Source organism: Microtus oregoni, unplaced genomic scaffold (genome assembly GCF_018167655.1).
Source record: "Microtus oregoni isolate MIOR12 unplaced genomic scaffold, Mior012 000019F_ref0000042, whole genome shotgun sequence".
In the NCBI taxonomy this organism is placed as follows: domain Eukaryota; kingdom Metazoa; phylum Chordata; class Mammalia; order Rodentia; family Cricetidae; genus Microtus; species Microtus oregoni.
In genome coordinates this window covers 36,638,842-36,663,798 of record NW_024543078.1, presented here as the reverse complement: position 1 = coordinate 36,663,798, position 24,957 = coordinate 36,638,842, and the positions used below count along the sequence as shown (strand labels likewise).

The 24,957-nt window shown below is 49.7% G+C and overlaps 1 protein-coding gene across 9 annotated transcripts; it reads left to right on the top strand.

Annotated features, from left to right (window-relative positions):
* Positions 1-3,785: 3,785 nt before the first annotated feature.
* LOC121459637 (galactosylceramide sulfotransferase) lies at positions 3,786-24,421 on the top strand. Of its 9 annotated transcripts, none has more exons than XM_041669542.1 (4): positions 3,786-4,015; positions 13,741-13,829; positions 22,235-22,374; positions 23,071-24,421. In XM_041669542.1, the coding sequence occupies exons 3-4, from the start codon at positions 22,244-22,246 to the stop codon at positions 24,209-24,211; spliced, it is 1,272 nt and encodes a 423-aa protein (XP_041525476.1). In that variant the 5' UTR covers positions 3,786-4,015; positions 13,741-13,829; positions 22,235-22,243; the 3' UTR covers positions 24,212-24,421. The 9 variants fall into 9 exon arrangements, with proteins under 9 accessions (XP_041525476.1, XP_041525480.1, XP_041525479.1 ...); XM_041669546.1 differs by having other exon boundaries at positions 22,232-22,374; XM_041669543.1 differs by lacking the exon at positions 3,786-4,015 and adding an exon at positions 13,568-13,598.
* Positions 24,422-24,957: the final 536 nt, after the last annotated feature.

The following is a 24,957-nucleotide window of genomic DNA, read 5'->3' as shown; positions in this document are numbered from 1 at the left end:
AATGATACATAATGAAGGACTAGAGTTGGGGCGTGTGATGTTCCCCTTCAGTAAGACGTGATGATCTCCTTCGGTAATATTGGGGACCTTGGTATGTGTAACTTCCAATAAATACACCTTTGTATAGCTATTTGAGGTTCAGTCCGTCTGAAGAGGCCAGACCTTCCTACTGCCACGTAGGCCTTAAAATTTCATCTTAGAGTCCCTTCTTCAACTGACTCGTCCTACATGGTGCACCCTGACATGTGAACACTAACCACCACATGACAGTCTATGCTTGGTGGTTTTGAGATTTCCTTTGCCAATGGAATTAATCTAAATCTCTTCACTTTAGCCTCAGGCAGACTCTTTATCAAAATGTCACAAGAACAGTCTCTAGGCAACATATTAACATTCCTCTCCTCTTGAAACCTCTTGATCCAGGCATCCACAGTTCAAATCACACTCAGTACCACTGCCTTCCATGCTCCTACTAGGATGGCCCATTAAGCAACACTTAAAGTGTTCAACTGCTTTGCTAAACCACAGTCCCAAGGTCCATATTACTTCAAACAAAAACACACTAAGGCCTAATGCAACAATACCCAAGCCCCTGGTACCAACTTCTGTCTTAGTGTTTTGATTGCTTTAAGAGATACCACAACCACAGCAACTTTTGTAAAGGAAAACATTTAATTGGGGCAGGCTTACAGTTTCAGAGGTTTGTTATGTTACCATTGTAATGGTTTAAGTAAAATGCTGCAGGTCCCTGAGTGGTGGCAATGGGCAGTGGGCCATGAGGCCACACCACAGGTTGCTGAGTGGTGGCAGGCAGCAGGCAGTGGGTCCTGAGACCAAGGCGGGCCATGAAGGCAGCTGGGTCCCAGGCAGGGAGCTGCGTAGCAGGTGAGAGATGGATAGGCACACCATGCAGAGTGAAGTTGGATATTTATTTAGTGGAAGGAAGGGGGAAGAAGAGAGAGAAACGGGGAAAGGGGAGGAGTGGGGAAAAGGGAGAGACAGAAAGGGAAAGGACTCAGGATGGTGGAAGCTGAAGATCAGCTTGCCTAGGCAGACAGGAGAGGGAATGGGTATGGTTTGTCTCTTAAAGGGTCAGGACAGACCATTACAACCATCATGGTGGGACATGGCAGAGGCAAACATAGTGCTGGAGAGGGAACTGAGAATGGAGAATCCTGCAGGCAACAGAGTGGTCTGTCTCACTGGGCGTTCCTTGAGCATATATGAGACCTCAAAGCACACTGTCACAATGATACACTTCCTCCAGCAAGGCCATACCCCCTAATAGTGCTGCCCCCTTTAGGGGCATTTTCTTTCAAGTCACCAGAGTCTTTAAATTTCCCTCTAAAACTTCATAAGGGCAAGCCTCCATATGCACTGCTCTCAACATTTTTCTCCTTTAAGCTCCTCAAGAACTTCCAACTGAGCTCTCAATGCAAAATGGCTTTTGTAGCCCAAAATTCCAAAGTCCATAATCCTCCTCAAAACATGGTCGGATCTCTCATAGCAACACCCCACTCCTGGTATCAACTTGTCTTAGGGTTTCTATTGCTGCGATGAAACACCAGACCAAAAAGCTAGTTAGGAAGTAAGGAGTTTATTTGTCTTATGCTTCCATATTGCTATTCATCACTGAGGGAAGTCAGGACAGGAACTCAAGCAGGGCAGGATCCTGGAGGCAAGAGCTGATGCAGAAGCCATGGAAGATTCCTGCTTACTGGCTTGTTCCTCATAGCTTACTCAGCCTGCTTTCTTGTAGAATTCAAGACTACTCAAGACCACCCAGGTAGTGTCTAGGGATGGTGGCACCCACCATGGGCTGGACCCTCCCCATTGATCACTAAATGAGAAAATGCCTTCTAGCTGGATTTCATGAAGGCATTTCCTCACCTGAGGCTCCTTCTCTAGATTGTATCAAGTTGACACACAAAACCAATACAGAAGGCTAATGGTGAGAAATGAGGCCTAAGGGCAGGTAAAGCCTAACTTTGTTGGGGACCAGCCTCGACAAAATACCTCTTGCCAGGGTAGAGGCATGGGGATTTAGAAATATTGTAAAGAATATGAAGAAGCTAATGAAAATAATAAAACAGAGAAACATATAGGATAGTTATCTGGAGGAAGTTCCAGTGAGTACTGGAATTCACTCGTGTTTAATTTCCAATTGCTTTAAATACCCCTGACCCCAAAAGGTAAGAGTAAGACAAAAAAACTGCATTAACATGATACAAGGAAATGAACATACCAATTGAAGGTTGCAGGCTACATCCATAATTAAACATTCTGTTGCTAGAACAAAACACGCTCACACCCTAGACCAAAACATTCTGTAGGCAAATTCCCTGAGTGGAATCCAAAGTTATTTTTGTAAAGGAACTGGACCCTTAGTTGGATCCTTAGACTTTTGTTTCAGGTAGAAACATATCTACTTCTCTATTCCTGAAGTATAAGGTCTGGCTTTTAGCCACACCTGTTGACAATAACTTTGAGAGAGCAGAACTCTGATCTAAATCTAGGTGGAACCTTTGTTTGAGGTAGAAGCACAATAACTCTGAAGGAACTAGAGATGAGTCCCAGCTCTCTGACCTTTGGTCAACATGGAAATAGGCTCACATTTTTGGGCCTCTACAACTTTCCATTCAGGTGTGCTGGTATCCCAGCTGGTAACCTGTTGGGGAATATTATGTTAAGGTGTGTTACTTTTATGTTGCATTTATTTAACTCTGTGAAGCTGTGATACTTTACCTGTCTAGAACACCTGATGGTCTGATACAGCTTTAAACGTCCAATAGTGAGGCAGGAGAAAGGAGAGGTGGGGCCGGCAGGTAGAGAGAATATATAGCAGAAAGTTGAGAGGAGAAGTGTGGCTTGTGAACTCGAGAATCCAGTTTAAGGCCGCCCCCAAACTGATGGTCTCACTATAGATGTGGGATGAGAGGATTCTGTCTGAAGCCAGCTCTGACGTGGCAGTTGGGGGAGGCAAGAACCAAAGGGTTGGGACTTTTGGAGCCCAGGAGATGACTCAGGCCTGCATGGGTATATGTGTATCTAGGGTTCACATGGACAAAGGAAAGCCCATCAGATATGGAAGAATGCCTGGCAGCCAGGCTGATGTGGAATTTTCCCCATTCCAGAGTTGCCTAGAAATGTCGGGGGCAGTGGGGCTCTGACGTGGCCCATGCTCAACTGGATGGTCAGCTGGTTTTGTACTGCCCAAACTGGGTCTAACTCCAGACTAGTTCCCGTCCTTGGTTCTGCTTTGGAACGAAGGACAGCCTGAACCTAGACAGTCACCCACTTCCTATTTGCACAGCGCTCTTGAGGATGGGCATTCTTAAAAGGGAAGTTAGCAGAACCGGAACCGTTGAAGTGACAGCCTTTGGAGCCAAGCTCCTTCCCTGGGTAGGCCCAGGGATCCTGGCTCTTCTGCCTGTTTTCCTTGGGTACCAAAATGTGTTTCTGGCCTCCCCAGGGGGAGCTAGGAAGGCCTATGTTCCACTGGATCCCGAGGAGTTTCAGCACTCTCAATAAAAGGCTGGCAACTAGTTCTGCCGCCTTTTCCCTGAGCCCAGGCACCCCTCCCCAACACTACCACCAAGCCCCAGGCACCCTCTATTCCCTTCTGGGACTGGCGGCAGGACAATGGTCTCCTTGGCCCTTGGGAGACAAATGGGCCTTGTTGGGCCGGCGGCGGGGGCGCGATATTGAGCCCCAGGGAGTTGAATACAGCTTCTGTGCCTCTCGGGCAGGCGCGCAGGGGACAGGATGGGGGAAGGGGCCGTGTCGCCCATTGGCCGTGAAGCCAGGGGCCGGGCCAGGCTGCTGGCCTCACCTGGCCGTGAGTGGCGAGAGCGGGTGCGGCAGCCGCTGCGGCGGCGGGGCGGGGGCATGGACCAGGCCTGGCAGAGCACGGGGCCCCGGCGAGTGCGCCCCGCCGCCCAGTGAGCGCCCCGGCGGCGGCGGCGCGGGCCGGGGCGACCCCTGCCACCCCGAGCCCAAGGAGAACCGGGCCAAGGTATGTCGGGAGGTCCAGCACTCAGGCTGGCTGTGTCCTGCCTCATTCTCCTACCTGAGCACCCCGCCTGCACTGCCTCCTTAGCCAAAATGGGATCGCATGCTCGCCCAGCGAGGGGTACAGGAGTGTTGCAGGGCATACTTCACCGGCACTGTGTCCTGCAGGCTCAGGCTGGTTGCTTGCCTGGGTGCCCCTCCCCATCAGACCCCGGGAATCCTAAAAGTGGGGTGGGTGGGGCTTGAGTGCCCGCTGCTGCACTCTGCTGAAACTGTGAATCCGTCAATGATTAATCCTCTCGGACCTCGTGGCCTGGGCCCTAGTGGAGAAGGAGGGGCCGGCCGGCCGGAATCTCCCTTTACCTGCCTTTCCCAGGAGGGGCTCTCAAAACCGAGACTGGGGACCGTGGGCAGTGACAGACTCTTGTGCTTGGGGAAGGTCCCTTGGATACGGGCTCCTGAGGAGATGAGGCCACCAAGGAGAGACTCTTCAGCTAGGACAGAAAAGCTCCTATATACAGTTGCAGTTCCGGAGTCCTGAGCCAGTGCTCCATGAAGGGTTCTGCAGGTTGGTCTACTCCCTTAGCAGAAGGGCAGCACAGAGCATAATCGTTGCTTCCCAATGGAGCCCCTCCTTGTTCCCTAGCTGTCTATAGTGACAGGCACACATCTGGCTGCAGCCATCCACGTTAGGATGGGCAGCAGGCCTGATACCTGACACCTGAGGTTTCTGTGGTGATGGTGCCATGGAAATCGTCCAGAGGAAAAAGGTGTGGAGGGAGATCCAATCAGAAGAACTCAACCTCTTCTGAGGAGGTGACCAGTGGGTCCTGTGGTCAGTGCAGCCACCCCAGCCTTCCCTGCACTGTGCCTGTGCCCTGCGAGGCACCATTGCTATTTATCTGGAGGAAATTCAGGAATCAAGCAGGTCGGTTGCTCGGGAAAATTAGAGACTAAGGTCACACAGTTCAGAAGTGGCAGAGTTCACTCCAAGTCACAGGAATTTTTGTCGTCCTCATTTCAGGACCCTAACCCTGCCCAAACTAGGGTCCTACTTGTTTGATCTTCCTAGGCTTCACCAACCCTCCCCCTTGCCTGACATTGGTGAGTGAGCAGGTACACAAAAGCAGAAACAGTTGCTCCCAGCCCTTAGCTCTGCCCAAAGGAAGCTCCCCACAGACATGGAGTGCCTGCTTCCTCTGCTTCTCCCTTAATGGGTTCTGTGCCCACATGTCATCCAGCAACAGATAGGTCTGTTTACTACACTGTCTCCAGGCAAGAGTAAGCTGTCCTGCGCAGAAGGGCAGTGAGTCACCTGGGAGAGTGGCCCACAAACAGTGGGACTCTGGCCCCAGTGTTATCATTTATAAAGACATGGTGGACCAGAGGCCAGTCCCATGAGGGGCAGCCGTCCCACAAGGGGCAGTGGCGGGCCACCCAGGGCCTCAGTAGGTCCCCTTGGTGGGTGGGAGACCATGGCAGGTGAGAGACAGACAGATACATCATGCGGAGAGAGAGTGTGGGTATAGAGTTTATGTAGTGGGTTATGGAGGGGGAAGGGAAGGGGAGAAGGGGAAGGGGAGAAGGGGATGAGGCAGAAGCTGCCTCTCTAGAAAAAGGGCAGAGAGAGAGAGGGTGAGAGAGAGGGTCCTCTTGCCTCAGCAGGAAGGGGGGTTGGGGGGGGGGGGTTGGGAGTGGGCAGGACTTGTCTCTTAAAGGGACAGGGTACCTAGGTGACAGACCAGGCCAGTAGATTATAACAGTCCCATCTTTTTCTTAAAATAAAAAGGCTGGAAGTGGGCTGGAGAGATGGCTCAGAGGTTAAGAGCATTGCCTGCTCTTCCAAAGGTCCTGAGTTCAATTCCCAGCAACCACATGGTGGCTTACAACCATCTGTAATGAGATCTGGTGCCCTCTTCTGGCCTGCAGGCATACATACAGACAGAATATTGTATACATAATAAATAAATATTTAAAAAAAAAAGGCTGGAAGTTAGGCATAGCAGGTTGAGGGAATTGGGATGGCGGAATGTCAGAATGACTGTGACAGATGTTTTTGCATGATGAAAAATATCTTTAACACTATGAAAGGCAGTGTGAGAGAGAAATTTGATAACTTGTATTTGTCTTCATACCTTTATAACTTGCAGATACACACTTTAATAATTGCATTTGTATACGTTAAAACACCTTTTATTAAGAACATGTTAAGAAGTTGTACTGAAATTTGTTCTTTTTAAACTGACAAAACCTCTCAGCTGTCAAATTGTATCAGAGTTCTTGGAGAAGGATAAAATTTTACTTGAGTTATTGATTAAAAACGATAGAAAACTTACTTGGTTGGTTACCTAGAGCTACTCCTCAGGGTCCTCCATAATTGTTGAGGGCAGGGGTATCAGGGCTGTGTTTGCCTTCTGATGTTAGAAGCAGGGCCTGCCAGACTCCAGAAGATGCCGTGGGCTAAGAAATCTGTAGAAGACACGCCTACCTTGACCTGAGCAGCGAGGCTGTCAATTCCAGTGATTCTTCGGTTTAGATGAAAGGCAGTTTCGTCCAGTAGTTAGCGCTTTCGTTTGATGAAGCGAATTGTAGATGGACATTGTTCCGTCTTCTTTCGAGGAAGTAGGGTGCTGCTGCTAGGAGCCAACCTGTCTCTCTGTTATGAAAAGCCTTTTAATAATTAAACATTTAAATGCCATATTCCCCAGATCTCTGAGCAGCTGTTTATCAGGTATAAATAAGTTATAATTACAGCGTAGGATCTGCCTGGAGAACTGAGTCCAAGTTTAACTGTCCTGGCTCTCAACTTAACAGGTGAGACTTGTACTTTTGAAAGACAAGGAAGAAAGAACTGTTTGTAATAGAAGCTTTAACGGTGGGACTGACACTAGTGGAGAGCAACTTAATGTATTTTACAGCAGGGTTGGATTACATATACAGCATTTTTGTCAAAGACAAATTTTGTCAAAGACCAATTTAAAATATGTGACTTATTGCTTTCTTAGTCTGGAATAAAATATAATGAACTTAAAACATTTAACAGTAAGAATGCATACATTTACACACAGTTGAATTTAAGTTCCGCATAAAGTTAAATAAAAAGTGAGAGGAAGCTGGCTAGGAGCGGGACCATGATCACATGGAGAGCCTGCTGCTCGCATTCTTTGGCTAGGGGCGGAACCTCCGACTCCTCCCTTTGTTAAGCTCAAAGAAAATGGCAGCAGCCATGGCTGTCCATGTGGTGTAACTCTTTACATTTAGCCGTGCGCTGGTAGAAGTTAGAAGTGTCAGCCCGTTTCCCATGGGTGAGGCAGAAAAATAAACAACTGACTCAGGTCGTTATCCATTGTCCACAAGATAACAGGGACTAGAAAGGGCAGTGTCCTGAGAGGCCCTAGGCCAGAAGGGAAGGAACGGTATCCCTGAAAGGATCCATAGGTCCCAGGGGCTGTGGACCCGAATAATGAAGGCACTCACTGATCAGCGAGGCTGTGCTAGGGCAGAGCCCGAGAAAGGGCAGTCGTGCGTGCGAGAGGCTCTAGGCCTAAAAGGGAGCAGTCTCACCAATTGTCCCGGCGGACTGACAAAGTTGGGAAGTGAGCTGCTAGAAGGGCTGCGTGAATGAAAGAGAGACAGATTCCGCCACTGAGGTGGGAGGCAGCATGAGGTAGGGGGCCGATGGTGGACCAAATAGGTAACCAGAGCCCAGCCCACAAGCTGAGAGTGACAGTTTAGCATGGGTGTGATTACACGCTGGGAATAGAAAGCAGATAGAAAAACATAAAAAAGCAGGCTGCATTTCCAACTAGCAATCACTGGCAGAATATAAGCTGATAATAGGCAGATAAGTAGCTTGATTATCTGAGGATGGGTTGGCACAGCCTCCATGAGTAAAGTGAGAAGATTCAGAGACCAAACTCCAGTGTCCCAGAAGTTCAGCATGGACCCTGGCTCAAGCTGAACTTTGGGTCATCACTCAAAGTCCAGGCCATGAGAATGGGTGGGCACAAACTGAACCCCTACATTGTCACGTAGAGCCAAAGGCCCGAGTGAGGGGCTTTAAGCTCAATGGGCCAGTGGTTGACCAATACTGGGCTGTTTTTACGTAGAGGAACCTCTGCTGAGTGGTTGCATACTCATGGAGGCATGACCAGATATGTGCAAGGAACCTACCGTTTGATGCTGAGTGTAGAATTCCAGCAATTTTGCAGGGCGGTGGTGGCACACGCCTTTAATCCCAGCACAGGCAGAGGCAGGCGGATCTCTGAATTTGAGGATAGCCTGGTCTACAAGAGCTAGTTCCAGGACAGGCTCCAAAGCCACAGAGAAACCTTGTCTCGAAAAACGAAGAGAGAGAGAGAGAGAGAGAGAGAGAGAGAGAGAGAGAGAAAAGATAAAAAGAACTCCAGCAATTTTTAAGTTGGAAAAAAGACCATATAGAAAAAGAGTTAGAAGATTATAGGATCCCTAGTAGTCCTCAGCTGCAAAGGACAGCCTGACAAGTGTTGGAAAATGGTCCTGAATCCAGGGTCCCCCACATGTCCTCAGCTGGCTCACCCACAGATTGGAGAGAATGTGGAGAGAGTCTGGCTGAGTCACAGCACCAATGTTATCATTAACAAACATATGGTAGTGAGGGACTGGTCCCACGGGGGGCAGTGGCGGGCCACCCGAAGCCTCAGAGAGTTCCCTTGGTGGGTAGGAGACCACAGCAGGTGAGAGACAGATATATAACGCAGAGAGAGAGTTTGGGTATAGAGTTTATTTAGTGGGTTGTGGAGGGGGAAGGAAAGGGGAGAAGGGGGAAGGAGAGAAAGTGGAAAGAAGGGAGAGGCAGAAGAAGGGCAGAGAGAGAGAGAGAGAGAGAGAGAGAGAGAGAGAGAGTGTGAGAGTAAGAGGGTCCATTTGCCTCAGCAGAAAAGGGGGGGGTTGGGAGTAGGCAGGGATTGTCTCTTAAAGGGACAGGGTACCCAGGTGACAAACCAGGCCAGCAGATTATAACATCCAGTCTGTGGCTTGTGACAAATTTGTTTTTGTTTTGGGGGATAGGTTTTCTCTGTATAGCCCTGGTGGTTCTGAAATTCACTCTGTAGATCAGGCTGGGTCTCAAGAGCAGAGATCCACCTACCTCCCAAGTGCCGGGATCAAAGGTGTGTGCCACCACCGCCCAGTCTGACAAGCTTCCTGCTTTGCTTTGACTCCATAAGAAATGTGAATGACTGTAGAGAGGACGAGGCAGGATGGAATGGAAGTGTCCCCAAGAATCACCTGACAGGAGACCTCTGGAGTCATGAGGTGGGAACTAAAAGAATTTTCCAGGAGTTATCTGCCTTCCCACACGCTATCCTCTGGGGCAGAGAGATTCGGCCCTCCATAATACATTGGCTGGGACACTGGGTAAGCCCTCCCTGTCTGCCTTAATTTTGCCAGGCATGGAATGTGAGTGTTGAGGGAAGCTGGGTATAAAACATGGGAAAGCATAGGTCATTGGAAGGGTAGGGTGGTATGAATATTGATCCAGAATGATCTAAGGCACATTGCAGTGTGCCAGGCACTGAGCAGAGGACCCTGCATGCCTCACAGTTTTTGATCTTCCCAACAAGAGACAGCATGGCTGCACCTCTGTCAGGAAAAAGGGAGCCTCTTGACAGAGACCACCCTACTGGGGAACTCTGGAGCAGGCTGTACTGAGGCCTGAATGCAGGAATGGAGCAGTGGGTGTGCTTATCCTGGGCATGGTGTGTGGCATCAACAATGCCTCTGTAAGACTTTTTCTCCATGCCATGTGTTTATGCAAGCAAGTGTATCTTCAGACTGTAAACAATATGGCAGGAATATTATAACGTACTGATATTTATTGCTAACTCCTCCATGCTCAGTCCTGGGTATCTATGTGTTTAGAGAACTAAGGTAGTGGCTTGACTTTTAACTGGCACCTGTGACTAGCCACTTCCTGCCAGAGCTGTTTTGTGCTTGGATCTGCTATCAGGAAAGGTGGTGATTTTGCATGGACAGGGGAGTGTCTCAAAAAGAACTGTGAATGTGTTCTGTTGTTGCCATGGTTACTGGACTTGTTTCTCCACCTGATACATGGGGCTGCATATAATACTGAGAGGTTCTGGTGTGTGGTGTGCGTACTGCAATTGTGTGTTTGCCTATTGAAACAATAGGTTGCTAGACATGGTGACACATGTCTGTATTTCTAGCATCAGGAAATCAAGGCATGAGGATAGCCAGTTTGAAGTCAATCAGGAACATAGTGAGACCAGACCAAAACAGACCAGACCAGTCACAAACACACACGCGCGCGCACATGCGCTCACATACACACACACACAGGCACATATGCACACACGCACACACACACAAAAGAAACGAAGAAAGGAAAAGAAAAAGGAGGAGGAGACCTGAGGGGAAAAGAAGGAAGGTGCAGGTGATATTGATACTCTGACATTAAGAATTGCATCTGACAATGGGTAATGGTGGTCCACGCCTTTAATCCCAGTACTTGGAAGGCAGAGGCAGGCAGATTTCTGTGAGTTTAAGACCAGTTCGGTCTACAAATCAAGTTCCGAAACAGCCAGGGTTATACAGAGAAACTCTGTCTTGAAAAACAAAGAAAAAGGAACTGCATCTGAATCATGAAAGACCACCCCATGTCAGCTGCCAGGCCTAGAAACCATTGGCACCGTGACTCCAGCCAAGGGCCAGTAAGGCTGCTAAGATGCCAGGGCTGCCAGCTCGGAGGGATCCTGTGAGCCAGCAAACTAGGGTGCAGACAAAACACCCCATTGGATGATAAACTCCAGAGAGCCTCACGGTGAAGAAGTTTCTGGATCCTTGCAGGTCCAGGAGGTCTAACCTCTCCCAATCAAACCGTCCATGAGTACCCCACGCTTGCTGGTCTATCATTGGCTATGCCTTCCAATTCAGAATGCTCAGGTTTGGAAAGAGCAGTATGCCTGCCTCCAAACCAAGGTGTGGCCTGGCTTCTACTATGGCAATAAACCTATTTTTAGTCTTTATTTGTTGGGTGTGTGTGTGTGTGATGTGTATGTCAGAGGGCAACTTTCAGGAATTGCCTCCCCCTCCACCATATGGGTTCTGGGGATCAAGCTCAAGGGCAAACACCTTTATCTGCTGAGCTATCTTACTGTCCCATTATTTATAAATTTTTACTTTTCCCCAAAGTAATACAGACTATGATAAAATGTGAATGCTATATAGTCACATTGTATTTACCAAGTCAAAAGTGTTATTGATGGCAAGTGACCCCATTCCTTGAGGAAATACATTTTACATTTGGTATCATTTCAGACCCCTTAACCTAAGTACAAATTACAGTTTTGCCCTTATGAATGCATTCATTCTTTACAGTGTGTACTAAGCACCTCTTTTAATCTCTGGACCTAAGTTTTTTTGTCCGTGAAATGGACATAAAAGGTCTATTCTAGTTTGCTTTCTTCCTAGGGATGGTACTGCCCAGAGTGGGCTGAGTCCTCTTATATGATAAAAAAAAAAATACCCCACAGATAATTGGCTATCAGCTTGAGATGCAATATTGACCTCACTGGACCACAGCTTCTGTGTGCTGACCCTGAGGAAGTACTTTCAGAAGAGTTTGCCTCAATGTCCCTTCTTAATCACACCTAATTTCTCAACCCTGGTTAACAAGCATCAACTGTCCCAGTAAAGCAAAGACTTTGCTTCCACAGATCCTTAATCTGAAACATTACATGACCAGCCATGATGAACCGTCATAACTCAGGCCTCCACTGTCTGCATTTCTCTCAGCATTGCCTTCCAGCTTCCCACAAACCAGCCCGTCAATCTCTGAGCGCTCCTTGACTTTTCCAGCTCAAAGTTCCAAACCCTTCCACAATTCTTCCTGCCAAAAATGCCACGGTCAGATCTGTCATAGCAACAGTCCTGTTTTCCGGCACCAATTTCTGTTCTAGTTAGGTTTCTGTTGCTGTGGTAAACACCAGGATCAAAAGCAATGTGTGGAGGAAAGGGTTTATTTTAGCTTACGGGTTACAGTCCATCGCTGGGAGAGCTGAGGAAGGAACGCGCTCAGGCAGGAGCAGTGAAGCAGAGACCACTGTTTGGCCTCATTCCCAGGCCAAGCTCAGCAACCTTCCCAAGCCCACCCACTTAAGCACGCTATTTCCCACTTTGGGCGGGACCTTCTACATCAATTAGCAAGGAAGAAAATGCCAGCCCTCTGCACCCAGACATGACCACAGATCAGTCAGGTGGAGAGTTCTTCAATTGAGGGTCCCTCCCCCCAGGTGTGTCTAGGTTTGTGTCAGACTGACAATAAAAGCTACCCAACCATGGCTTTAGTTCCAGTGGAAGGCAGAGGCTATGATCTCTATGAGTTCAAGGCCAGCTTGGTCTAAACAGTGAGTTCTAGACCAGCAAGGGTTTCACAATGAGACCCTGTCAAAGACACAACAACAACAACAACAACAACAAAGGTAGCTTGTACAGGATCTGGGAGCCTCTGGAGAGAAATCACCTTTACCAAAGACCCGCCCCCAACCTCATTTGCTGTCTTAATGCTCGTATTTCATTGGCTCTGATTCAGTACATGGGAATCAACTGTAAGGGAGGATGGGATTTATAGGCTGTGTTACCATGGAGAAAAGAAACTGTCTTTGGAAACTGGAGAGCCTCCTGAGGGCGCCCCTTTTTAACCCCTTCCCCTACTGGATCAGATGTCCTCGCTGCTGCTGTTTTCTCTACCACCCCTGTCTGCTTTCTCCCCCAGGAGCCCCCCCTCTGGGCAGGACATGCACCCTCTGTAATATCTGTGGGCACAACAGCTTAAAGTCTATGGTGATCACAAGAAGATGGTCACGATTTGTCAGTAGAGAATGGGAAAGCGAGTTAAAACAAAAGTATGCTGGCTAGTGAGATGGCTTCCACACGTGACCCCTTATTTTAAGTTTTGGACAAGGTTTCAGTATGTGGTCCAGGCTGGCCTCAATCTCATGACCCTCCCCACCTGCAACAATGGGTGCTGATAGTATCTGTTGTTCTCTCTCTCTCTCTCTCTCTCGATGTATATTATATAATAATATATATTATCTCCAGGTCTAAGCTCCTGGCAAGTGTGTATTTGGCCTGTGACTTTGTTGTTCCCTATTCTGCCTAACTTTCTTTTTTTGTGATGAACCCATAGAGCAGCCAAGAGGCTTGAATGAGCTGCCCTCAGGTGGATCAGTTCATCTTCCAGTCCGGCGCCCCCAACCACTAGCCTTCAAGCACGCAACAGCTGTGCCCTTGGCCCAAGGGCATCTAGAATTGAACTAGTAGCTGAGCCCTTGGGTAAATGAACTACCTGGCTGTTGGGGTCTAGAGAGGGGCGGGGCCAGTCGGAGGACAATAAGAAGACAAGGGCACCACCTGGGCATTCCGTTCATTATCCCCAGGGAGGACGCTCATAAATATTCATAGGCACTGGAGGGGGATGGAAGGAGCCAACCAGCCGCCGGCTGGGTATCATTAGAGCATTCTTGTCTCTGACTGCAGAGGCAGCCTGGGTGTTGGAAGAGGAAAGGGGCGGCTAGTCGCAGCCCAAGGTGAGTGTGTCCCCTCCGTCCCAGCACAGAGAGCAGGGGATCTGCGCAGTGGTAACTCCCTCCAGCAGCCTTACCATCTCGGGCAAGTTTTACAGTGTGCAGGTTGTAGTGGGTGAGTCCTGCTTCTCCTTCTGTCCTGCAGGGTCCTAGCTGAACTGGAGGATGTGGAGTCTGGCTTGCTACCAGTTATCGCGCAGCTGTGGCTGGGGTCACCCACGAGAACAGGGATAGGTGAGGAAAATGACAAGAGAACCATATGTCCTAGTACCCTGGTCTGTCACCAGCATGGGCAGAGGAGGTAGGGAACCCAGATTCTAGTCATGCTTCCTACTTCCCCTGGGCTGTGTGACCTTGAGGATACTCTTGCCTTCTCTGAGGTTTGACCTCCCTGCTTCTCTGGAAACCTAGTTCTAAGGTCCACTGTAAGACTCTGTTTCGGACTGGCGGGTACACAGCTGGATGGGACCAGGCCAGGACCCTGGGGGGTCATGATAACTCAGTTCAGCAAATGTCTGCCCAGTGCCAGCCCCGTGCCTGCATGTTCCATCTGAAACATAGGGACAGAACATTAGTATTATTTTGGAGGAGAAATTTAAGACCCAGAGAAGGAAACAGCCTTGCTTAGGGCATACAGCAAGCTGGAGTGTGTGTGTGTGTGTGTGTGTGTGTGTGTGTGTGTGTGTGAGAGAGAGAGAGAGAGAGAGAGAGAGAGAGAGAGAGAGAGTAGTTATTATGGGGAAGAGGAGATCAGAAGACAACTTCTGGACCTGGGAATCAAGCTTCAATTGTCAGTCTTGGGAGCAAGCACCTTTGCCTGCTGAGCCATCCTGCTTGCCTCGTATTTAATTTCTTGAAACAGGGTCTCCCTGTTTAGCCCAGTTTGTCCTCAATCTGGCCATCCTCCTGCCTCTGCCTCCTGAGTTGTTGGGATTACAGGTGTATGCCGCTATGCCTGGCTCCAGAGCTGGGCTTTAAATAAAACTAGATTCCTAGCCTGGTTGCTGGCTCTTTCCAGCTCTCTTGTGTGGCTCTCACATGCATGTTCATGATCCTCACATATGACTTCCGTGTGTGGCTCACTCATGGCAGGACACGGGAAGTTTATTCATTTGGCTCTTTGAGACAAGGTCTTGATCAGAAGCCCACTCTCTCTGGCCTTCAACTCAAAATCCTCAGCTTTCTGAGTCCTTGGATCATAGGCATGCACCACCTCACCCAGTGAAGGAACAATATAAATATATACATATATAGTCATTATCATTGCCATTCCTGGTACTGGAGACAGAACCCAGGGGCTTGTGCGTGCCAAGCAAACTCTTTACCACAGAGATACGCAACTAAACAAACCTTCATGGGCCCTCTGACATGCATGTCATGTATGACCCTCACAGAAAGTCTGTCTCACCATGAGCTGTCTCCCCGTGTGGCTCTCACTGAGGTGATAGCTGCCCGACCAAGGGTCTTATCCATGTTCTCCCCCGAGATGCCCAGGCCACGGGGCATCTTCTATTAAACATCTACCAAGTGCTAGGCTCAGGCATCTCTGGGATGACTCACCTGTTCCTGATTATGGGCGCAGGTACCTCTCCTGGGAGGCAGGACTGGGCCCTTGTCAACAGTGATGACAATGGCTAATCGGCAATGCTATTAATAATTAATACTCTGATTAATCACCTGGCTTTGGAGCGGGGTGGCTTTGGGGTTGTTCTAGCCAACCCATTTGTTTCCCCCAGTTTGGGCAGAGAAGGGCCTGCCTTCCCTGCCTTGGCCACTGGGGACCCACCATCGGCAGCAGCAGACAGTCTCAGGAGGTTCGTTGCTCAGTTCACAGAGACTAGACAACTAGGGGGTGAGGAACCTTGAACACCTCAGGAAAGGCTGGCCCAGGAGAACCAGCCACCAGGGTCCCTTCTACTTCCCATGCCTGCATATTGACTGTCAGCTAGCTCTGCCCACCAGCGTCAGACACCTCCTAGGACAGAGGCCCCGGTGTTGCCTTGATCTGCCTTGCAAGGCAGACACTTCCTTTGCCCCAGGCTTCATAGACCTCAGACAAATAGCCGCTATTTATAAAGCAGGATGCTGCATGTAGGAGATCCACAGACATGGGCTCAAAATCCTGCCTTGCTTATACCTGCTGTGTGACCCTGAGCAAGCCCTGTCAACTCTTGAAGCCTCATTCCCCCCCCCCCCCTCCGTCTACAAAACGGGGTGATGGTACAACGTGATGGTACCCACTGAGTGGCATCAGTTGCTGGCAGAGATACTAGTGGTCCCATCAGGGCTCAGTATACGCAGGGAGCTGGTGAGGTTTGGGAAAACCCAAACAGGAGAATGAGTGAATGAGTGACGTTTTGTGTGTGGGGGAAACACACTGTCCTGGGTGGGCCAGAAAGCCCCTGCCTGGCAGTTTAGGATGCTGGTCTGCCCCCTACTGCCAGTCCTCCACCACTGCAGCTTCTCGGAGTTCCGGAGGAGTACCCTGGTGAGTGGGGCTGCCGAGGCAGGGTGGGCCCTCAGGCTTACGAGAGCCAACTAAGAGAATCTTGATCCCTCCCGCTAGAGAAACTAAGCTCCTGTGCTCGCTGTCTGTTCTGGGCCCGAGCCTTGGTCTGTGAGCCGGCTTTCTCCGGAGCCCCGTGAAGCAGAGAGCTGGTGGCAGTTTCTTGGTTCGTGGGCAGCTCCCCCAAGCCCCGCATCGCCACTCGGTGCCCAGAACTCAGGAGGGTTCAGCTAGTGATACCAGTATATCGACCGCTCAGGAGGTTCCTCAACTAGACTCCTCTCCTCAGCTTCTCTCCAGTTTATAACCGAGAAAGCATCTCCGGCTAGTTCGCAGTCCTTGTTAAAGCCCAGCCCTGCCCAGCCTTGAGGGATCCTGATGCCGAGGTCCAGCCTGGCGGTGGTGGCGCCACCTGTAGCCTCAGTACTCGGGAGGCAGAGGCAGACAGATCTCAGTGACTTCGAGGCCAGCCTGGTCCACATAATGAGTTTCAGGACAGCCAGAACTACGTAGTGAGATCTTGTCTCTAAATAAACAAAGCAGTTGTTGAGGTCCACACCTTCCCCTCCTGACTGGGTTTTGGTTTAGCTTGTTTTTGTGGTACTGTCTTACATTGTAGCCTAGGCTGGCCTGAACTTTTGATCCACGGCTTTCCCTCGGGATTACTGTCATGTGTCATCACATCTGGTTTGCGTTTTGTAAACTTTAAAGTGTGAGCACATGCCTAGCTCAGTGGTAGAGTTCTTGCCTGGAATGCTGGAGACCTAGGTTAACTCCACACTGCTTAGGGAAAAAAAAGAACAAAACCTCCAAACCTCCTCATTATTATTATTATTTTATTTTTGGTTTTTGGAGATGGGTTTCTCTGTGTAACAGCCCTGGCTGTCCTGGAACCAGCTCTTTTTTTTTTTAATTTATTTATTTATTAAGGATTTCTGCCTCCTCCCCGCCACCGCCTCCCACTTCCCTCCCCCTCCCCCGATCAAGTCCCCCTCCCTCATCAGCTCGAAGAGCAATCAGGGTTCCTTGACCTGTGGGAAGTCCAAGGACCGCCCACCTCCATCCAGGTTTAGTAAGGTGAGCATCCAAACTGCCTAGGCTCCCCCAAAGCCAGTACGTGCAGTAGGATCAAAAGCCCATTGCCATTGTTCTTGAGTTCTCAGTAGTCCTCATTGTCCACTATGTTCAGCAAGTCCGGTTTTATCCCATGCTTTTTCAGACCCAGGCCAGCTGGCCTTGGTGAATTCCCGATAGAACATCCCCATTGTCTCAGTGTGTGGGTGTACTCCTCGCGGTCCTGAGTTCCTTGCTCGTGCTCCCTCTCCTTCTGCTCCTGATTTGGACCTTGAGATTTCTGTCCGGTGCTCCAATGTGAGTCTCTGTCTCTGTCTTTAATTCAGGAGGATGCCTATATGTTTGTCTTTGGATTCACCTTCTTATTTAGCTTCTCTAGGATCGCGAATTATAAGCTCAATGTCCTTTATTTATGGCTAGAAACCAAATATGAGTGAGTACATCCCATGTTCCTCTTTTTGGGTCTGGCTTACCTCACTCAGGATGGTGTTTTCTATTTCCATCCATTTGTACGCAAAATTCAAGAAGTCCTTGTTTTTTACTGCTGAGTAATACTCTAATATGTATATATTCCATACTTTCTTCATCCATTCTTCCATTGAAGGGCATCTAGGTTGTTTCCAGGTTCTGGCTATTACAAACAATGCTGCTATGAACATAGTTGAGCATATACTTTTGTTGTATGATAGGGCCTCTCTTGGGTATATTCCCAAGAGTGGTATTGCTGGGTCCAGGGGTAGGTTGATCCCGAATTTCCTGAGAAACCGCCACACTGCTTTCCATAGTGGTTGCACAAGTTTGCATTCCCACCAGCAATGGATGAGTGTACCCCTTTCTCCACAACCTCTCCAGCCAAGGCTATCATTGGTGTTTTTTTATTTTAGCCATTCTGACAGGTGTAAGATGGTATCTTAAAGTTGTCTTGATTGGCATTTCCCTGATCGCTAAGGAAGTTGAGCATGACCTTAAGTGTCTTTTGGCCATTTGAAGTTCTTCTGTTGAGAATTCTCTGTTCAGCTCAGTGCCCCATTTTATAATTGGGTTGATTAGCCTTTTACGGTCTAGTTTCTTGAGTTCTTTATATATTTTGGAGATCAGACCTTTGTCAGTTGCGTGGTTGGTGAAGATCTTCTCCCAGTCAGTGGGTTGCCTTTTTGTCTTAGTGACAGTGTCCTTTGCTTTACAGAAGCTTCTCAGTCTCAGGAGGTCCCATTTATTCAATGAGGCCCTTAATGTCTGTGCTGCTGGGGTTATACGTAGGAAGTGGTCTCCTGTGCCCATGTGTTGTAGAGTACTTCCCACTTTCTCTTCTATCAGGTTCAGTGTGTTCGGACTGATATTGAGGTCTTTAATCCATTTGGACTTGAGTTTTGTGCATGGTGATAGATATGGATCTATTTTCATTCTTCTACAGATTGACATCCAGTTTTGCCAGCACAATTTGTTGAAGATGCTCTCTTTTTTCCATTGTATACTTTTAGCTCCTTTATCGAAAATCAGGTTGGAACCAGCTCTTGTAGAGCAGGCTGGCCTCAAACTCACGAAGATCCACCTGCCTCTGCCTCCTGAGTGCTGGGATTTAAGGCATGCACCACCACCGCCTGGCATGTTTCCTTTTTTATTAAATTGTCTGTGATCCTTTTTAAAAGGCAACCATTGTAAAAATGAGTAATGTAGAGAAATATCTGTACCCCTCCCAGCTAGGTTCAGAGGATTAGACTGTGGAAATGTAGAACGCAGGCTGCGTGTCCTCAGCCCAAAATCTGATACTGAAGATGATCTAAAATCTGAAACGTTTTGAATATCAACATGATGCCACAAGTGGAAAATCCCATATCTCACCTCATGTGATAAGTCACAATCAAACAGAATTTTCAAGTACCATAAAATTCTTTCTGGCTATGCATTCTAGGCAGATAGCAAATGAATCTCATGCTCACGTTTTGGCTGTTACCAAGGTCTCTCTCATGCGTATATACATGCTCATGTGCATATGTGCATGTGTTTATGTATGCACATGGAGTCAGAGGCCAGCATGAAGTCTCTTCCCTGATAATGCTCCACCTTACATGTTTTTGTTTGTTTCTCAAGACAGGGTTTCTCTGTGTAGCCTGGGCTGTCCTAGAACTCGCTCTGTAGACCAGGCTGGCCTCAAACTCAGAGACCCGCCTGCCTCTGCCTCCTGAGTGCTGGATTAAAGGCACGTGCCACACTGCCAAACTTCATCCGCCTTACTTTTTGAGGCGAGGACTCTCACCAAACCTTCTAAGCAGTCACTGAGCCCCAGGGTCCCCTGTCTCTGCCTCCCCAACACTAAGATAACAAGAGTCCTGGCTTTTGTTTTTTAGTGTGGGTGGTAGAGAAATTGAGTTCATCTTCATGTTTGATTGGCAAGCACTTTGCCAGCTATACCATCGCCTCAGCCCCATCAAGAGAGTTCTTTAAGCATACGCAGATATTCCAAAATAAAAGGTACAAAATCAGAAACATTTCTGGTTCTAAGCAATTTTGGTAACAAACACTCACATTCCACGCCCATCACTGCATTTTGCTTTTGTCCAGACTTTCACATATATTTACCTAGGGACATATGTGGACCAGGAGGAGTAGTGTGTATCACTCTAGGATTTTCTTTCTTTTTTAAAAATTATTTATTTATTTATTTAATGTGCACTTCTGTTTTGCCTGTGTGAAAGAGGAACTGGAACAAGAGTTACAGACAGTTGTGAACCACCATGTGGGTGCTGGGAATTGAACCCTGGTCCTCTGGAAGAGCAGTCAGTGCTCTTAACCGTTGAGCTATCTCTCTAGCCCCCACTCTAGAATTTTCGATAGCTTTTTGTTTGTTTGTTTTGCTTTTGATTTTTAGGATTTTGGTTTTTAAGTCAGGGTGTCACTATGCAGGCCAGGTTGGCCTGGAACTAGTTATATAGATCAGGCTGCCTTGAACTCAGAAATCCACCTGCCTCTGCCTCCCAAGTGCTGGGATTAAAGGTGTGTGCCACTTTATCTGGCTAAGATTTATTTATTGTAAAGTGTGTGTGTGTGTGTGTGTGTGTGTGTGTGTGTGTGTGCGCACGCGCGCGCGCGCGCGAGAGAGAGAGAGAGAGAGAGAGAGAGAGAGAGACCACAATGTCTAGAAGGGGACACTGGATCCCCTGGAAGCTGGAGTTACAGGCAGTCGTGAGCCACCCAATATGGGTGCTGGGAACTGAACTCCAGCCCATCAAGTACTCATATAGGTTTAGTTATGAGCCTAGAGGTTAATGGCCGAGCCATCTCTCCAACCTTCTGTTGATGTGTTGAGTGAGACAGGACCTCATGTCGTTCAGGTTGCTCTCAAACTGGACATGTAGCTAAGACTGGCCCAGTCTCCCAGATGCCAGGCTTTTTCTTTCTTTTTCTCCTTTTTTCTTTGCTGGGGAATTGGCCAAGGGCCTTGAGCATGTTAGTGAGCAACTAGCTCGTGTTGCTCTTTGGTTAACTCACTTCCCTTTTCATCATGACTTCTGGGACGGGCCTGGTAGACATGATGTCCCTTTTGTCCTTTGCTGATGCTCACGGAAGTTCTCTCTCTTTCTAATCAAGTTGCTATTGGCACAATGCCTTTGTACACTTGACACACTTATCCATAGTGACAGGTGGGTGACCCTCGTTTGACATCCCTGCCCTCTGGAAACACTCTCCCCAGCCTTTACCAGCTTCACAGAGTGAGCGATGCTTCTCCATTGTTGCAGGAGGAAACATTCCCTCCTGTGTGGTTTCTTCCTCTGACAATTGCTTCTCTCTGTCCTTTTCTGGAAGGCAAACTTCCTAGTTGATGAGCCACAGGCTCAGCAAGTGCTACCACCTTTTCTGGGGGTGGGCCCGGAGGGTTCCCCTCAGCAAGCAGCCGTGGGCACCTTAGGTAACTTTCCCATGGAGGCTGCCTGGCGGTGCTGCCTCTAGATGCGTTTGGTAGCGTGCCATGCATGCGGGCACAGGGCAGCGTGTATGACCTCCTGCCGCCTTGGGGGCTTGGGAGCATCAGCTGGGAGAGAAGTGGAAAGTTCCAGACCTTGGCTTTACACCTGTGGGAAAGTGGAAAAGTCCCCCTACTCGAGCCTCCACTCTCTCCTGGATTCCAGTTCTGAAGCCTCCCTCATTACCACTCACATCTCTGTCTGCTGTGGGCAAGGCCACTGCATCCAGGTCAAATTGCTCTCCAAACAAGCATACTACAGCAAAAACTCACTAAGACACCCGTTACAGTGAGTTAGCGGTTTTGTCTGTTTGTTTCTCTGTGTAGCTCTGGTTGTCCTGGAACTCACTCTGTAGACCAGGCTGGCCTCAAACTCAGAAACATCCACCTGCCTCTGACTCCCAAGGGCTGGGATTAAAGAAGGGCCTAGGACACCACCGTCCAGCTGAGTTAGCAGGTTTTTTTTTTTTTTTCAAGACAGGGTTTCTTTGTAGCTTTGGAGCCTGTCCTGGAACTAGCTCCTGTAGACCAGGCTGGCCTCGAACTCACAGAGATCCGCCTGCCTCTGCCTCCCGAGTGCTGGGATTAAAGGCGTGCGCTACCACCACCCGGCTGAGTTAGCAGTTTTTAATATAACTACTTTCCATGCAGTATTTTGAACATAGCTATAAACTAGATATCTTTTTTTTTCTTTTCTTTTTTTTTCACCAGGGAGGGTGGTACAGGAGACAGGAAGGCTGGCTATGCCTTCTGAAACAGTAAAGATTCTAAACTTCCCTATGAGCGGGCCTGGGGCACAGGACTAAGAGGGTTCTTCTTTTGTCCCTCGGAATGCATTCATTATAAAGCCCAAAAGGCCTACTCCCATGACCTTGCCAGTCAGTCAGGAGTTAGCACCGTGCTCAGCAGGATTTTCTCTCTGCCCCTTTGCCTCCTCTCCTCGAGCCTGCTATCTTCTATCTCTCTACCCTGTCAGGATCCTGCCAGGGAGTCCGCAGAGCTGGCAAAAGCAGGCCCCTACTGTGAGCCCTGGCAGCTGTGGAGACTCCATGAGACTAACCTCTTGACCCTTCTGCTCTTCTGTACTGTCCCTAGCAGTTCTCTGAGATGCCTCTGCTGTCGAAGAAGCCCTGGGAGTCCAAGGCCAAGGGGCTGGTGCTGGGCGCTCTCTTTACCAGCTTCCTGTTGCTGCTCTACTCCTATGTGGTACCGCCTCTCCACCCCAACGTGGCCTTCACGTGAGTGCCATCCAACAGAGGGAGCAGGGCAGGGTACCGGTCATGGTCCACCTGCACCGTGCTGCGTGGGGCAGACATTCTGGCAGAACTCTTCGGTGCCACCCAGGCCTCACTATGTACCTCAGCGAAGTGGAGATAAGGGCAGATCCCGCCCCACAGAGCGGGAGTGCCGCCTAACACTGTGTCCAATCTGAGGCTCCCACAAGGCCACAGTGGGGGCCAGGATAGAGATGGAGTGTGATTTGTCCCCAAACACTCATCTGGCCTAGGGCCCTGATTCAAACTTTTCAAATTTGGGCTTATGTGACTGTGTTCCTCTTCCTAAGCAGCCCCATCTCCCCATGCGGCTGCTCAGCATATATCTGGGGCAGCCTGTACCACAGTTAATGGTATTAAGGTAACCTGAAAAATATTGGTAATAACCAACTAACCCCCTCCCCCGCCGCCATACACACACACACACACACACACACACACACACACACACACACGAAAAACCCAGCAATCTCGGGCAGGGGGAATTTCAGCTCGGTAGAGTGCTTACCCAGCACCCACAAAGCAAAGTGTTCAAACCTGCAGGCTTGCATTAGTAGATCGTGGCCCTCAGGCTGATCTAGATCAAGCTCCTACCAGACCCTCCCATGGGACTGTCACCTGCAAGCCCCTGACTGCTTTTCATCGCTCTGTCTCCCCCAGGACCTCGGAGCCCGCAGCGCCCTGCTCCCCTGCTCCCAGTGAGTCAGAGGTGGCCACTCCCGGCAACGGCTCTGCCGGAAGGTGCCAACCTCGGCAAGACATCGTGTTCATGAAGACGCACAAGACCGCCAGCAGCACGCTGCTCAACATCCTCTTCCGCTTCGGCCAGAAGCATGGGCTCAAGTTCGCCTTCCCCAATGGCCGCAACGACTTCCACTACCCGTCCTACTTCACACGCAGCCTGGTGCAGGACTACCGACCCGGGGCCTGCTTCAACATCATCTGCAACCACATGCGCTTCCACTACGAAGAGGTGCGCGGGCTGGTGCGGCCCGGCGCTGCCTTCATCACCGTCATCCGCGACCCTGCGCGTCTCTTCGAGTCTTCCTTCCATTATTTTGGGTCCCTGGTGCCGCTCACCTGGAAGCTGTCTAGCCACGACAAGCTGGCAGAGTTCCTGCAGGACCCCGATCGCTACTACGACCCGAGCGGCTACAACGCGCACTACCTCCGCAACCTACTCTTCTTCGACCTAGGCTACGACAGCGGCCTGGACCCGGGCAGCCCACGCGTGCAGGAGCACATCCTGGAGGTGGAGCGCCGCTTCCACCTGGTGCTGCTGCAGGAGTACTTCGACGAGTCCCTGGTGCTGCTCCGGGAGCTGCTCTGCTGGGATCTGGAGGACGTGCTGTACTTCAAGCTCAACGCGCGGCGCGACTCGCCGGTGCCGCGGCTCTCGGGCGAGCTGTACCGCCGTGCCACCGCCTGGAACCTGCTGGATGTGCACCTCTACCGCCACTTCAATGCCAGCTTCTGGCGAAAGGTGGAGGCCTTCGGGCGCGAGCGCATGGTGCGCGAGGTGGCCGAGCTACGCCAAGCCAACGAGCGCATGCGTCGCATCTGCATCGATGGCGGCCAAGCGGTGGATGCCGAGGCCATCCAGGACTCGGCTATGCAGCCCTGGCAGCCCCTGGGCGTCAAGTCCATCCTAGGTTACAACCTCAAGAAGAGCATCGGGCCGCATCACGAGCAGCTCTGCCGGCGCATGCTCACGCCCGAGATCCAGTACCTGTCCGACCTCGGCGCCAATCTCTGGGTCACCAAGCTCTGGAAGTTCCTTAGGGACTTCTTAAGGTGGTGACATACCCTGCCCACTTTCCGGTCTGGCTCCCTGCTGCAGAAGGGCTTGCCAGGGTGCCTCTGGCCCCTAGCCTTCCCCAGTCATGCCTGGTGCCACCCTGGGGTCCCCTGGGGTTATTAGCTGGCCGGGACTAGTCTCTCTGCACAAGAGAGAGAGCCTAACCGAGAAGTATTTGACTAATTATGTAATTTTGTATTAAATCTCCTTTATTTCCAGACCTCTCTTACAAGGGGAGACTCAGAAATAAAGGAATTTTATGTGTTTTTGTTAATCGGCCTCACTGTGCTCTGGAATGGGACCCTTGGGAGGGTGTCTGTAGACGGGAATACAGCAGCGGGCAGGGGTCTAGTGTGTCTGTTACTTGCTGAAGTCGTGTGTGGTTCAAGGACTTCCACAAGCTGCCAAAACATGGGGAAATCACATGTGTGACCGATCACTGGCTAAGTCCCTGGTACTAGTGGATGGGCGCTTTCTGGGCACTATCCCAACACAGAAACTTAGTGACCTGGGATTATAATCATTCTCCTGTGACACACCAAGGAGGAGGGGGTATCACTGCCAGCGTTATACTGCAAATAATGACTGACCTGGTAGGCAGAAGTGGTGAGCATATTAGAGCAGAGATTAAGAACGAATGTGTGCATGCAGTGTGTGCATGCGTTTCCATGTGACAGGGATGCTGGGAGCATTCCGCAGGGCATGGGGCAGCATGCCCTGAGTCACGTCGGCACTCACAGTGACTCTGA